Here is a 13000-nt window from a genome sequence, read left to right on the forward strand (position 1 = left end):
GCCTGCAGAGCACAACAAAAAAAAAAGAAGGCAATTCTGGCTTTGCCTACAACTGGGAGAGAGACATGAGAGTCACCAATAGGTCAGCATCCACACCTAATGGTCACTAAAAACCTGGAGCTGAAATAAGGCTGCAGGATGCCAACCTGGTCACTTGAAATCTAAACTCTATTAAAATACGTGCATCTTATCCGAATGGCAACTGAAAGGCAAATTAATTTAGCACAGAAGCATGTTACTACAAAGCAAATTTACAAAACTGAAGGGCTTCCCCTGCCTGGCTCATCTTCTGCTAGAAGCTGAGGTTTTATGACTGAAAGTTATAGTTTTTCATGGGAGTTTTTTTTCTTAAGTTAAGCACCAGCACCTGGAACATGGAAGATGGCAGATTCAGATCTCGTGCTCATTTCAAACCAAGGCTGGACAGACACCTTTCAAAAAGCATGCTTTAGCAACTGCATGTTTTACTAAAACATGTTTCTGGGTGCTTAGGCACTATTGAAGGAAGTTGAGAATCAATGGAAGCTCTGTGTTGGTTATATTGCAATACCTACAGTCCCTCCTCCATAATCTACAAACACGCTGACCCTGGGTTCACAATTTCAGGTTCCTGCTTTGCCAGTCTAAAAAACTACCTTCAATGAAGAGAAGCAGCACCTTCACCCCTGTCAGCTTTGAACTTCTGCCCACCACAGACCAGTTCAATGACTTGTATCAGCAGAAAAAACTATTATTCACCCTAATAAAAGAAGGTAAGTAGCTTAGAGCTACTTGAAGTGGTTGAATGTAGGCTCAGCTAAATGCAAACCCCAGCACAATGAAGGAAAGGTATCTCAGATCCAATTTCAGTTTCAGCCAAGCTGCACTCCATGATTGCTTTGAAAGCAAAAGTTCTCAGCCTTCCGTGAAAGCATAGGGCTCAGCCACCTCTGCTTAGAAGTAGCCAAGCAAATCTGCCTGAAGCCAACATCTTTTTCCCAAGGAAAGCAAGATTTAAAGAAAACAGTTATAATAACTTTGTTGCACCATCCCTAAGTTAACACATTTTAGAGTCCAAACCATCTAGATTCTGTTTAAATAATTTGAGATGTTATTAAAGCACAAAGCTCTGAACCTCATAACATAACACCACCACCAAGGCAGCTTCTGTCCTCTGACTGATGTATGTCAATTCACCATGAGCAGCCTTCTCTTAAAATGAAAGAAAAGCACAGAATTTATTGGAGCATCCAATCAAAAAGAGCACTGTGCTAATGCCCATATGAAGGGAGAGCAATCCAGTCCCCATGTTTGAGCAAGAATACATAAAAAGAATGTCTGAAGTTTAGGTTTGTGGAGAGGAAAGAAGGAATTTCAGATACATTCGTACTTTCAGACTACATCCCAACTATCAGTAGTGCCAAGGAGAGAAAAACATCTTGTGGCAATAGGCCTTTATGCTGACTAGCAACAATCTTACTGGTGAAATCTGCTCACTGATAGTATGCCATTAGGAACACCTATTCACAGGAGAGGAAAAGAAAGGCTGCAGAGACAGCTCTGTGCACACAGCTGAGCTAGTGAGGTGAAAGGACAGCATGGTAACCTGCCAGTCATCAAGTGCAAGAGCAGCAAATGACAGAGAGCTGAGGGAGCCCTCCAGGAAAATGGCAGTGCCCACTGGCTGCAGCCTCCAGCTCCTCCCTGGGTGGTCGGCCATAGGCACAATCACAGGGTGACACTGGGTGCTCTAATCCACTGCAGCCATCCTGCACCATACCAGTAAGAAGCTGGCAAGTATGGTCTCTTTCAGTGTATGAAGGCCAAGAACAGCAACCTGGAGGAACTATCTAATTGTGTAACAGTAAAGGAAAAAAAATTAACTGGGAGGAAGACAGAAACAAAGAGCACTTTCAGTGGTATGTGATATTTAAGTGGGATCTTTCGGGGTGAAACAGATGAAATAGGTCTCAGAAATAAGCAGGAGAATTAGAATGTATGGATTCAAGGAAGAACTTCTAGGAAGCTGCTAAAAGGATGGCATTTTCCAACACCCCAGCATACAAGGTGCTTAGAAAGAAGGCTGGATCATGCGTCCTCTTGGCCTTTCCTTAAGTATAATCTCTCGATCACTGTTAGAGAAAGGATTGGAGCAATATGAAATATTGGCCTGACCAGTCAGGGTTATAATCCTGCAATCAAAACCTTTTCACTAGAGATCAGCTTCCCTTATCTGGTTTGCAGTCTCTTTATATGAGCCGTATGAAATCAAAGCTTTCTGCACACAGCCTCTGGGCTGATGGTGAGCCTTGTAGCATATCCTACCACATGAATAGCAAAGAATTCACTTCCATCTGTCACAGCTGACACTGAAGTTCTCTCTGCAGGCTAAGCTGCCCCCTTTCTCTGGACAAAAGGAGACTTGTGCCCACAAACACTAATTCTGCTTTCCATAGTGCCTATATGGCTGGAGTCAGCCCATGATCTGCAGTCTGCTTCTTTCATATTCTTCACCAAATTAAAGATGACATGTCTTGACACCAAAAGGAAAGGCTTTCCAAGCACATCTCATCTGATTACATCTTCAGTCCATCACACTGTCAACATCTTCGTACTCAAAACTACAAAAAGGACCCTTTTCCATGTAAACAGTTCCTGAGTAATGAAGACTTCATGGAAAACAGTGTGGAACCAAGAAAAAAACAAAAGGAATTGTGGGTCTGATGAAAAAGCTACTGTGGTAAGTCACCTTCTCTCTCTCCCCCCCCCCCGCAATTATGGAAAAGGCTCAGAGCTGGTCCTGCAGGATGTGGAGGGGGTATTGCCAACTCTCAGTTTGTATCTGGTGATGCTCATACAGCTGAGGTAGCCTCAACAGAATCCAGACACAATTGCACAAATCTTAACATTTATTCCAACTGAACAGTGTCTCAAAATGATATTTCAGGGGATTTCTGCATGTCTATGGGGAATACAAACTTCCTGGGTGTTTTTTTTTGTTTGTTTGTTTTGTGAAGAAGGAAGGGAGGAAAGCACTACTTGTACCCATTCTTTGTCTTCTTCAGCAAAAAAGCAGAACTTAAACATTGACATGTGCTTCCACAATCACACCAGCAAATCTCAGGTATGCCTTTCAACATCCAAAGAAGGAGATCTCAACAAAGCCAACAAGCAGCTGAAAATGAAGGAACAGTTTACAAAGCCCCTAGGGACTCTGTAGAGACATAATGCTCTACAAGATCCTATTTTCTGTCTTCTGCTCTGTTCATTGTTTTTAAAGTGAACCAATGTTATTGGAAGGTCATCAGGGAGCTCTGGCAAATGAATTTAATCCCAGACTTTCCCAGAAATGGGAGAAATTCCTGCAGAGTTCATCTGGAAACTGCACACTAAATAAGATCAACACAGAAAACTGACAGGTCACAACTGAAAAAGTGAACACAGAGCAAGATTCACCAGAGAGCACTGGACTAACAGGCTATAAAGTGATGTGGCAATCTCACTGTAACAGAAGGCAACGAACAGCACAAAAGGTATCACAGCACTTAGAGAGGAAAGAGGGAATCAGCTCTCTCAGGATGTCTGATCACTCTTGCTCAGGAAAACATCAAGTACCAACAGCTTCTACTAGAGGAGGGCTTCATTTTGCTTGTTATGGTGTAGAGCTACTCTTGGCTTCATCACTTCAGTACCTAACATTGGGGTTGAGATGAAGAGGAAGGGGAAGGAAATCAATACATGGGCAAGGGTGGGGACCACTTCACTAGCATGAACCTAACAGGTGTCAGAATAACAGAATCATTAAGGTTGGAAAAGATTTCTAAGATCATCCAGTCCAACTGTCAACCCATCCCCTCCCATGCCCACCAACCATGTCCCTCAGTGCCACATCTCCACTGTTCTTGAACAGCTCCACAGTCGGTGACTCCACCACATTCCTATGCAGCCTGTTTCAATAACTCACCACTCTTGCTGAGAATTTTTTTTTCCCTAATATTCAACCTGAACACCTCATGGCGTAACTTGAGGCCATTCCCTCTCATCCTATCACCGGTACACGAGAGAAGAGGTCGACTGCCACCTCACCACAACCTCCCTTCAGGCAGTTGTAGAGAGCAGTGAGGTCTCCCCTGAACCTCCTCTTCTCCGGACTGAACAATCTCAGTTCCCTCAGATGCTCTTCACAAGACTTGTGCTCCAGATCCCTCATCAGCTTCATTGCCCTTCTTTAGATTTTCTACACCAGAGGCACTCCTTTTTGTAAGGCCAAGAACACTGATGGGGATCTGACTTGACTCTTGCTAATTATTTCAAGAAGATAAAAAAGTTAAAAAGAAGAAGTAGGCATCCTTGAGATCAATTCTTACAAAAACCCATCTACAAGGAAATGGTAACTCCAGTATTTTCCTGCACCAGAGATGAAGCCCTCTTTTGAAGGAATATTATAATAAAGCCTGCAAAAGCACAAAGAACATAGAAGTTGCAGAAGTATACCCAAAGAGAATCTTGAAAGTTTCTGATCTCCAGTGCAACAGCATGAAAATGTTTGTTACGAGTTGGATGATCACATGCACACAAAGAAAAGAATCGATGTGTAACAGGGGTTGGAACTCAATCTTTAAGGTCCCTCCCAACCTAACTCATTTTATAATTATATAAATTCCTGAATTGCACTCGTTGTACTGAGAAACAGTCTCAAGAGAAGTTAGTGGAGTGAAATGTGGTCATACTACTGACTTGGTACTCAGTACTTCAGTCATGGCACCTATGAGGGCACAGCACCCATCAGCTAGAGTGCTGAGGCACACCCAACAGGGGGTTAAACTCACACAATGAAAATAAACAGCATGCTGAGAAACCTCCGTTGTGATTCATGGAGAAGTTTGTGGCTAAAGGTAGCATTTCCATCGACAGTACCAGAAGCATAAAGGAATTGACAAGCTGCACTAAAACTAGGAAATCCTTCCTTCCACCAGTCAAACGACCTCCTCTTTGCAAGCCAAAAGAAATTCGGGAACGCAGAAGTCGTGGCACAGGGTAGGTTGTGGCTGCTGGGGAGCAGCACTGGGCTGCCTCCACCAACACCCCAAGAGTGGCAGCAGTCCCGCCGGGGGCCACGGCTCACAGAGCGCTGCCGGGCGCCCGATGAGCTCAAGGTCACGGTGCTGTCACGCAGCGGCCGGAGGGTCAGAGCCGGGCGGCAGGGCGGCTCTCAACGCGCAGGGGATGGGGAAGGGTCGCCTGGCAGCGGGCACCGGCACCAACTTGCGAACCGCAAGCAGTAAGAGCATAGAGACTCCGTTCCGAAAGGCTGCAGAAGACCCAAACGCTGAAACCTCTCTGAGAAACTCTCAGCGCCCACCCGAGCACCAAAGAGTTCGAACACAATGAGAACTCTCCCCGACGAAAGACCCCGGCGGAACGGGGCTGTTCGCGCGGCGTTCCGCCAGCCGCGAGGCGGGCACCGCGCGGGCCGCCCATCACCGAGGCGCAGCACCGCGGTTTCGAGCCGCGCTTCCTGCAGCCGGCTCAGGGCCCGGCCCCCCTCCGCCCCCCGCACGACGCCCGCGGCCCCACGGGGCGCCGCAGCCGCCTCCCGCCCTGCCCCTCCCCGGCGGCCCCTCCCGCGCCTCGCCCTAAGCGCAGGCACCTGCTCGCCTGAGACGGGCTCGGCCGCCGGGCTCCCAACCCGCGTAGCCTCTTCCGCCGCCACCCTGCTCCCCCTGCCCGGCCCCTCACCTGGGGCCGCCCCGCCTCCCCCTATGAGGAGATGGCCGCGTCCGCCTCTGCACTGCAGCTGTCGGCACGCTGCTCCCCCCCTCCCCCGCCCCTCTCGGCAGATGGTTCGCCCCACCCAATCCCGCCTTCTCATTGGCTGCGTTCCGCCGTCATTCCTCGCCGGGCCCGCCCGCCGCCCGTGGCACGCCGGGAAGCCGAGTTTTCCGCTCGGGCCCGCTCCCCGTCGGCAGGCGGCACCGGGAGGAGGGACGGACTGCAGTTCCCACAACGCCCCGCGCGCAGCCCTGGAGCGGCCCGGCCCGGTGCGACCCGTACCCCGCATCTCCCTCAGCGCCGGAGGGGCGACCCCTCCCCGCACGACGACCGCGAAGGCCGCCGAGGCCCGGCTCGGCGCGGCTCGGCCCGGCTCACCTGGCCCCGCCGCCTCTTTCTGCGGCCGGCGCGGGCGGCGCATGCCTCGCGTCCTCAGTGCGGCTCTCCGGGCTCGGTGCCGCCGGCGCCGGGCGCTGCGGCTGCGGGGCGGGGGCGGGCCGGCCCAGGGCGCATCCTCCCCCTCGGAGCCGCGGCGGGCGGCGGGATTCGCCCACAATGCACCGCGCGCCGCACCTCCAGCATCAGCCCTGACATCACCCGAGGCCGCCCCCGCCCCGCCTGGCCCGCCCCGCGCCCGCCCCGCGCAGCCGGCAGCGGCGAGCCGGCACCCGGCATCCTGCGGGCCCTGCGCCGGAGCGGCCCCGTGTCCCCAGCTGCGTCCCCGCACCGCGGCCCATTTCCTCTTGTCCGATTGCAGCAGGCCCAACTAAAAAGTCTGTCATTCTTACAGCCCCACTTCACATACTGAGGAGGCCATTCTCAGGTCTCCCCAGAGCCCTCTCTTCTCTCTGAGCAGTCCCAGCTCTCTCGGCCCGTCCTCAAAAGGGAGGTCTTCCACACCTTGGCTCATATTTGTGGCCCTCCTGTGGATGTGCTCCAACAGGTCCACAACACTGAGGACTCCACATCTGGATGCAGTACTCCAGGTGAGGTCTCAGCACAGAGCAGAGGGGCAGGATCACCTCCCTCATCCTGCTGGCCACACTTTTGATATGGCTCAGGATACAGCTGGCTTTCTAGGCTGCAAAGTCAATTACTGACTCATATCCAGTTACCATCCACCAGTACCCCCAGAACATTTTTGGCAGGGCTGTGTTCATTCCTTTCATCCAACCATTACTGCATAGCACTACTGGCTGTGTTCCTTGTTATCACTACAAACCCTCCATATCTGCCAATGGCTGCTAAAACCTTGAGGCTGGGGCAGGAGGTCATCTCAGGGCACTTGACTGCTCCAGGAAACAAATTCCTATGCAGTGGTGCCATGAGCCTTTGGGAGCTGCTAAGAAGTGGCATTTGTAGATCACAGTAAATGGAAATCCCCAGAGCTAGTAACACCTGCATCAGTGCTTGTGGAGAATGCAGCGGGAGCTGTTGGTCTCTTCTCCCAGTGATGAGATGCAAGAAAATGGTCTTACGCTGGGCCAGGAGAGGTTTTAATTAGACAAGAAGAATTTCTTCATAGAGAGACATTGGAATGGGCTGCCCATGGCAGTGGTGCAGTCCTCATCCATAGAGGTGTTTAAGAGACTCGAGAATGTGGCACTTCAGGACATTGTTTAGTGATGGGGCTCAGTAAGCTAGACTGATTGTTGGACTTGGTGGTCCTGAAGGTCTTTTCCAACCTGGATAATGCTATGATTCTATGAAAGAAGCACTGCAACATCTGAGGCTCACCTCCCTTCTACACAATTTGCTTGGAGGGAAGAAAGGAGACTGGGACTGTTCTTGTCCCACCAAGCAGCCCAGCTGGATTGGGAAATTAGGTGTTCTGCTGGCTGGATTATGTATGAATTGTGTTGATAGCAATCACAACTTTCTTGGAGGAAAAAGAGCCTGAATTTGTGGATGACAGGTGGTCTACTGAAGCATGAGAAAAATAAAAATTTGTGTTGGAAGGAGAAAATCAGTCTTATATGGAAAATAAGCAGAGAATGGCAGCATTCCCAGATGATTTCAAGGTCTGTAAATTAAACAGCTATGTTTTCAGACCAAATAATTTAATTTCATGCTCTTGCTTTTGGAAAGCACTCCCCTCCACCTCTGTTTGCTTGTTCTATGGTAAGCATTAGTCTGAAAACCTGATTTATTTATCTATTTATTTACTTACTTTTGCAGATAAGTAGTTTTTTATGGAAAACTTTGGTGCAATCCTTAAGCCGATTGAAGGGAGAATAACTGCCCATACTACCATCCGGCACAAGGTGGCACACGCGCTATGAGTTCTGTTACCCAAAAAGAAGCACTGGCATACGAAAGCTGAGGAAATACATAACTGTTTAAACAGTGCGGTAATGCTGACTTTACAAGGAAGTTAAGTGTATCAATTCTTACACATTGCTTATAAAACGCAAGTGGAAATGTCAGAAGTGACAGGAATCCAAATCCTAATAAAATTTATATTGTTTAACTAGATAACATCTGATGATATTCTTTGGATAGGAAAAGTCTTGGGAAAACACTGGCTGTCCGTGCCACTGCCAGAACAATTTCAAGCTTAGCATAAAGTATAGATTGAAGTTGCTGCTCCTAAGAATGAAATGTGCTTTGCCCACCCAAATCCTGGGAATTAGTTGAGCTGCCACTTAAGAAAAGCTCAGTAGTTCGGCTCGTCTTCAGGAAGAAGACAAATATTCTTAATACGAGATTTGCAGTGTTGTGCTGAGAGGCTGGAACAGACTACCTAACAGAATTAATATCCTGCAAAGTTTGTGCCACGCACAGAGCAGGCCTGTGTTAGCCCCTACAAGATCTCATTGGAAAGGGTCACGATTTAACGTGGTTCACCATCCAACCTGGTGCTGGGAAGCTGGGAGCTGCACGGTGCAGAGGAGCCGCGATGTGGAGGGAGGTGATTCTCGCCTCTGCTCAGCGCTGGCAGCCCGCACCTGGAGCACTGGGCCCAGCTCTGGGCCGCCAGTACACGGACACGCAGAAAGAGCCCAGCGCAGGGCTGGAGGGGCCGTGGGGACTCCTCCTGGAGGACGTTCACAGCCGCCTGGACGCGGGCCCGCGCGCCCAATTCCGGGCGTAAGGGCTGCCGCAGCGAGCCCTGAAGCGCCGTCCCGCTCCGCCGCCCCGCGGTACGCCCGTATAACCGCCCGCTGCCGCGCGGTGCTCCCGACCCGTCCCCTCCCGGAGGCGGGGGTGTTCCGGGGCCGGGGCGGTGCCGCGCCCGGCGGGGCCGGGAACAGCGGGGCGGGGAGCGGCGGGGCCTCGACGGCGGAGCAGGGCCGTGCCCCATGGCGCTGGCGGCGGTCCGTGCGCGGGTGCTACGCTGCTTGAGCCGCTCCTCGCTCGCTGTCCGGCGCTTCGGCGGCTGCGCTCATCTCCCCCCCGGCGGCTACGGCGCTTGGCAGGAGCGGGCGGCCCGCGACCCCGCCGCTTTTTGGGCGGATGCGGCGCGGGGGGCTCTGCGCTGGGACAGTCCCTTCCACACGGCCCGCGAGGCCGCCCCGGCCGGCGCCGGAGCCCGCTGGTTCCTGGGCGGCCGCCTCAACGTGTCGGGTAAGGATCCCGCGGCCGCGCATCCATACCCCGGCGCAGCTGGGGCCGCCCTGGCGGCTGCGGCCGTTTTCCGCCCGGTCTGTCCGAGCGCCCTCCGTGACGTTGGGCGCTCGAGCCTTTTTCTGGGGGACAAAACGAGGCGTCTGGGTCAGCGACAGCGTTGATGGCGGGTGGTGTTCAGTGCTGCGTGGAGTGAGTCTTGACGGCGTTGTGAAACAGTCGGAAATGAGAAAGTTGCGTTCCCGGGCGGACGCGGTCACCCAGCGCTGGGCTGAGGGGCTGCAGTGCACCGCCGACGACACGTTTCGTCAGGAGCCTCTCCTGAGAGACCCCGCTGCAGCTCATGCTGTGGTGTGAAGGGAACAGAAGGGGACGGTACGGGTCATGCTGCTGTCACTCTCAAAGAATGCTCCTGAAATACAAGGGACCAAAGCCAGCACCTACAAACAGTTAAATTTTTTCAAGACCTGCTGCTTTTCAACGGTTTCAACGGAAGGCTGAATGTGAAGGGAGCTGGAGGCTGGTCTCTTTTTTTTCCTCGCACCTCGCTTGATGGTGGGGTCTTTCCATAGGGATGTGTATTTGTATATATTTTTTAACTTCGTTCCCTAGGAGAGTGCTTGAGTGATTAGACTGTTGTTCAGTGGTGCAGAAAATTTAATATTGTCAGCCAACCACCTTGCTTTAGAACAAAAGAGCAAACACTGGGCAGGAGGAGTCCCACAGGGAGGGTTCCTGGCCGTGGATCCCAAAGGAGTGCAGGGGTTGGCACAGCCCTGCTCCCAGCACCCAGCAGTGGAAGGGAAGTGAGTTTTTAGCCAGACATCTTTTCAGTGATTCCTGTTGCAAGGAAGTTTTGGCTGAACACTGTGACTTTTGGGGATTTGCTGTTTCCTCTATAGGATGGGATCAGCACCTTATTCTGGATCCCACGTGAGTCGAGTCTGGGGATCATAAAGACATAGAACTGGTTGGGCTGGAAAAGACCTTAAAGCCCAGCCAGCTCCAACCCTTGTTATGAGCAGGGCTGCCCCTACCATAGCTTCTCTGGGCAGCTGTGCCAGGGCCTCACCACCCTCTGAATGAAAAATTTCCCCCTAATTAAATCTCACCTCTATTTACTTTAAAGCCACCTTCCCTTGCTCTATGACCACCTATGTAAAAACTCTGTTCCCCTCCTGTTTATAAACTCCCCTCAAGTACTAAAAGGCCTCAGTGTTGTCCCCCTGGAGGCTTCTCCAGGCTGACCAAGCCCAGCTTCCTCAGCCTGCCTTCACAGGAGAGATGTTCCAGCCCTCTGAGCATCTTTGTGTTGCTTCTCTGGACCTGTTCCAGAAGTTTCCCATCTTTCTTGTGCTGGGGGCCTCAGGCCTGAATGCAATACTTCAAATGGGGGCCTCATGATCTCTTGATTTGACTTGAGAAAACATGGCAGCACTGCAGGTTCCAGATTCAGAGCATCCTGCATTCCTGTCTCCAGGCATAGCTGGACTGCAGGTGGATACGTGTTCTTCTGCTTTGTACTTGGGGGACCTTGCAGTGAGAACTGGAGAAGTGTGAGATTCAGCCCTTCTGGGCTGAACTCCTGGCCTTCTGGCCAGGAAAAGACCCCAACAAGCTTTTGGACTCCCAAGCCTTTGTGTTCTCAGGAACACATCTCATCAAAATGGGATGTTTCTGTGTGCTTTTCCATGCATTGTCAAGGGGGTGAGGAAACGTCTGGAGAAACCATGAGAGGGTCGCAGCAGGAGGCAGGTCACAAAATTCTATTTTGCAAAGCAAGTGAAAGCACTTGTATGGTCAGGAAGGAAATAATAGCATTTGGCCCTGTTTCACCTGCCAGCTCTCACTGAGCAAAGAGCTACCGCTCTCACTGGGCTCAGCTGGGGCTTGCTACAACACAAACACTGAAAGCTCATAGTGCTGCTAACAGGTAGGAAATGCTGCTTGGGAAATGAATCCCTGTGAATGCATTTGACTGTAATGTGGTGCAGTACCTATGGGTATTGCTGCCATGGGAATGGAGGTGGGAATTGCTAAAGGTCTCAGAACAACCTGCAGCAGAGCTGATTTCCTATGAATACATGACAGAGGAAAGCAGTGTGTACGTGCTGAAGGCATTCCTGACGAGAGCTTTTGTCCTTCTGTGCTGTAAGTTGACATAAAGAATGATTTTATCTCCTTTGTTTCTTTGGTATTGCTGTAGGAATTTGTATTAAAAAGTAAAAGACTTCAAACAACTGAAGGGCTTCTTCTTTTTCATATTTTTGAGATAAGCATTTGTTCTTGTAGTGAAATGTGCCGAATTCTGACAGCAGTGTATCTTCCATTCCCCTTTGGGGGCTCATTTTCTCAATGCTGTAGATCAGCTGCGATCTCAGAACAGCAGAAGCAGACTCCTGGGCTGCAGTTTGCCTATACTTTACAAATGTTGACAGAACAATAGGCAGCTTTCATTGCACTTAGTTCATCTGGAAAAATAAAATCCTTTCCCACCAGTATTAATATCTCCAGGAAATATGCTCTGAAATGCTCAGCATTTTCTTCAGGGCTTTCTCTGAGTTGCACAGCAGTGTGCCTGAGTGGTTTTTAGTAATTGTCTCTTGAAATATCCTAACTGCCTTCATGAGAATATAATGAAGTACATAATTGTCACTTAAGCTTGAAATTAGTACTTTACAAGTCTAACCTGTAAACAGTGGGCATGTTGCTGCTGAACACACAGGCGAGTTTCCTAAGTGGGTTCTGTAGAAGTTTCCTTATGGTGGGTGCTGTCAGCTCACTCAAACATCTCTCATGTGGTTCAGAAGCCACACTGCACTTCATATGGTAGGTGGTGTAGCACACAGCTTGAGGTTTCCCAGAGAGGTTGTGGTTGCCTCCTCCTTGGAGACTTTCAAGGCAAGGCTGGCTCAGGCCCTGGGCAACCTGATCTAGCTGTACATGTTCCTGTTTGCTGCAGGGGAGTTGGACTAGATGACCCTTACAGGTCCCTTCCAACTCAAAGGATTCTATGATTCTTAAATGTGTATATGTCTGTACTTCATGAGTTTACACCAATTCCTAAAGTTTTAGATACTTTCAGTTAATGGAAAATCAGCTCTTTCAATTATAAATGTTTTGCCTAGTAGTGGTTTATAGAAAATTCAAACAATGCAGTGCTACAAATGGAAGCTGGGGAAGACAAGTCTGTGTGATTAATGCAGTGAATTGCTGCTCTGAGGAGGAAAACCATCAGAAGAGTTTCTTGTCTTCGTGCTTTGTTTAAACCTCTGTTTTCTTACAGTAAATTGCTTGGACCAACATGTTGAAAAGTCCCCAGACAGAGTGGCTTTGATATGGGAGAGAGATGAGCCTGGAACTGCAGTGCATGTCACATACAGGTACGGCACCTTCTCACGATGCTTTACAGTGCCTGGCAGTGTAATGGGATTGGGAGAAGAGTTGATTCTCTGAAACTGGACCTCTGTGAAACTCTGCATTCTTCCAGTATACTCCAGCATGTGGAACATGCAGCGAGAGCACTGCTGCCAGCTTGCTGTATCATGATGGGTTAGCTTATGAAAAAATGAGGCACATTCCCAGCTAGCAATGATACTCTTCCTTGGTTTCTTCTTGGAAGTGCTCCCTGTTCTTAGTGTCCTACATAGTGAATAAACTTCTGGGAGGCTGAGGGGTACAG

The 13000-nt window shown here is 50.2% G+C and overlaps 2 protein-coding genes across 6 annotated transcripts in view; one reads left to right on the plus strand and one right to left on the minus strand.

Annotated features, from left to right (window-relative positions):
* Nucleotides 1–6252, minus strand: part of TTBK1 (tau tubulin kinase 1) — a 99646-nt gene extending 93394 nt beyond the window's left edge. Inside the window, exon 1 of one of the 5 annotated variants that reach the window (XM_052676006.1) lies at nt 6130–6252. Coding sequence is in view for 1 of the 5 variants with exons in the window: in XM_052675967.1 (XP_052531927.1) it covers nt 5630–5851 (222 nt within the window). In the remaining 4 variants the exon portion in view is untranslated. Of the gene's footprint in view, nt 1–5629; nt 5852–6129 lie in introns of those variants that run through there. The other 4 variants (XM_052675967.1, XM_052675996.1, XM_052675975.1 and 1 more) reach the window with 4 other exon arrangements.
* A 2773-nt stretch (nt 6253–9025) lies between these two features.
* ACSS1 (acyl-CoA synthetase short chain family member 1) overlaps nt 9026–13000 on the plus strand; it is a 35556-nt gene continuing 31581 nt past the window's right edge. The window contains exons 1-2 of the mRNA XM_052676126.1: nt 9026–9318; nt 12605–12701. Of these exons, the coding sequence (XP_052532086.1) occupies nt 9054–9318; nt 12605–12701 (362 nt within the window). The 5' untranslated portion in view covers nt 9026–9053. The remainder of the gene's footprint in view (nt 9319–12604; nt 12702–13000) is intronic.

This window comes from Tympanuchus pallidicinctus, unplaced genomic scaffold, assembly GCF_026119805.1.
Source record: "Tympanuchus pallidicinctus isolate F22 unplaced genomic scaffold, pur_lepc_1.0 scaffold1, whole genome shotgun sequence".
NCBI lineage: Eukaryota > Metazoa > Chordata > Aves > Galliformes > Phasianidae > Tympanuchus > Tympanuchus pallidicinctus.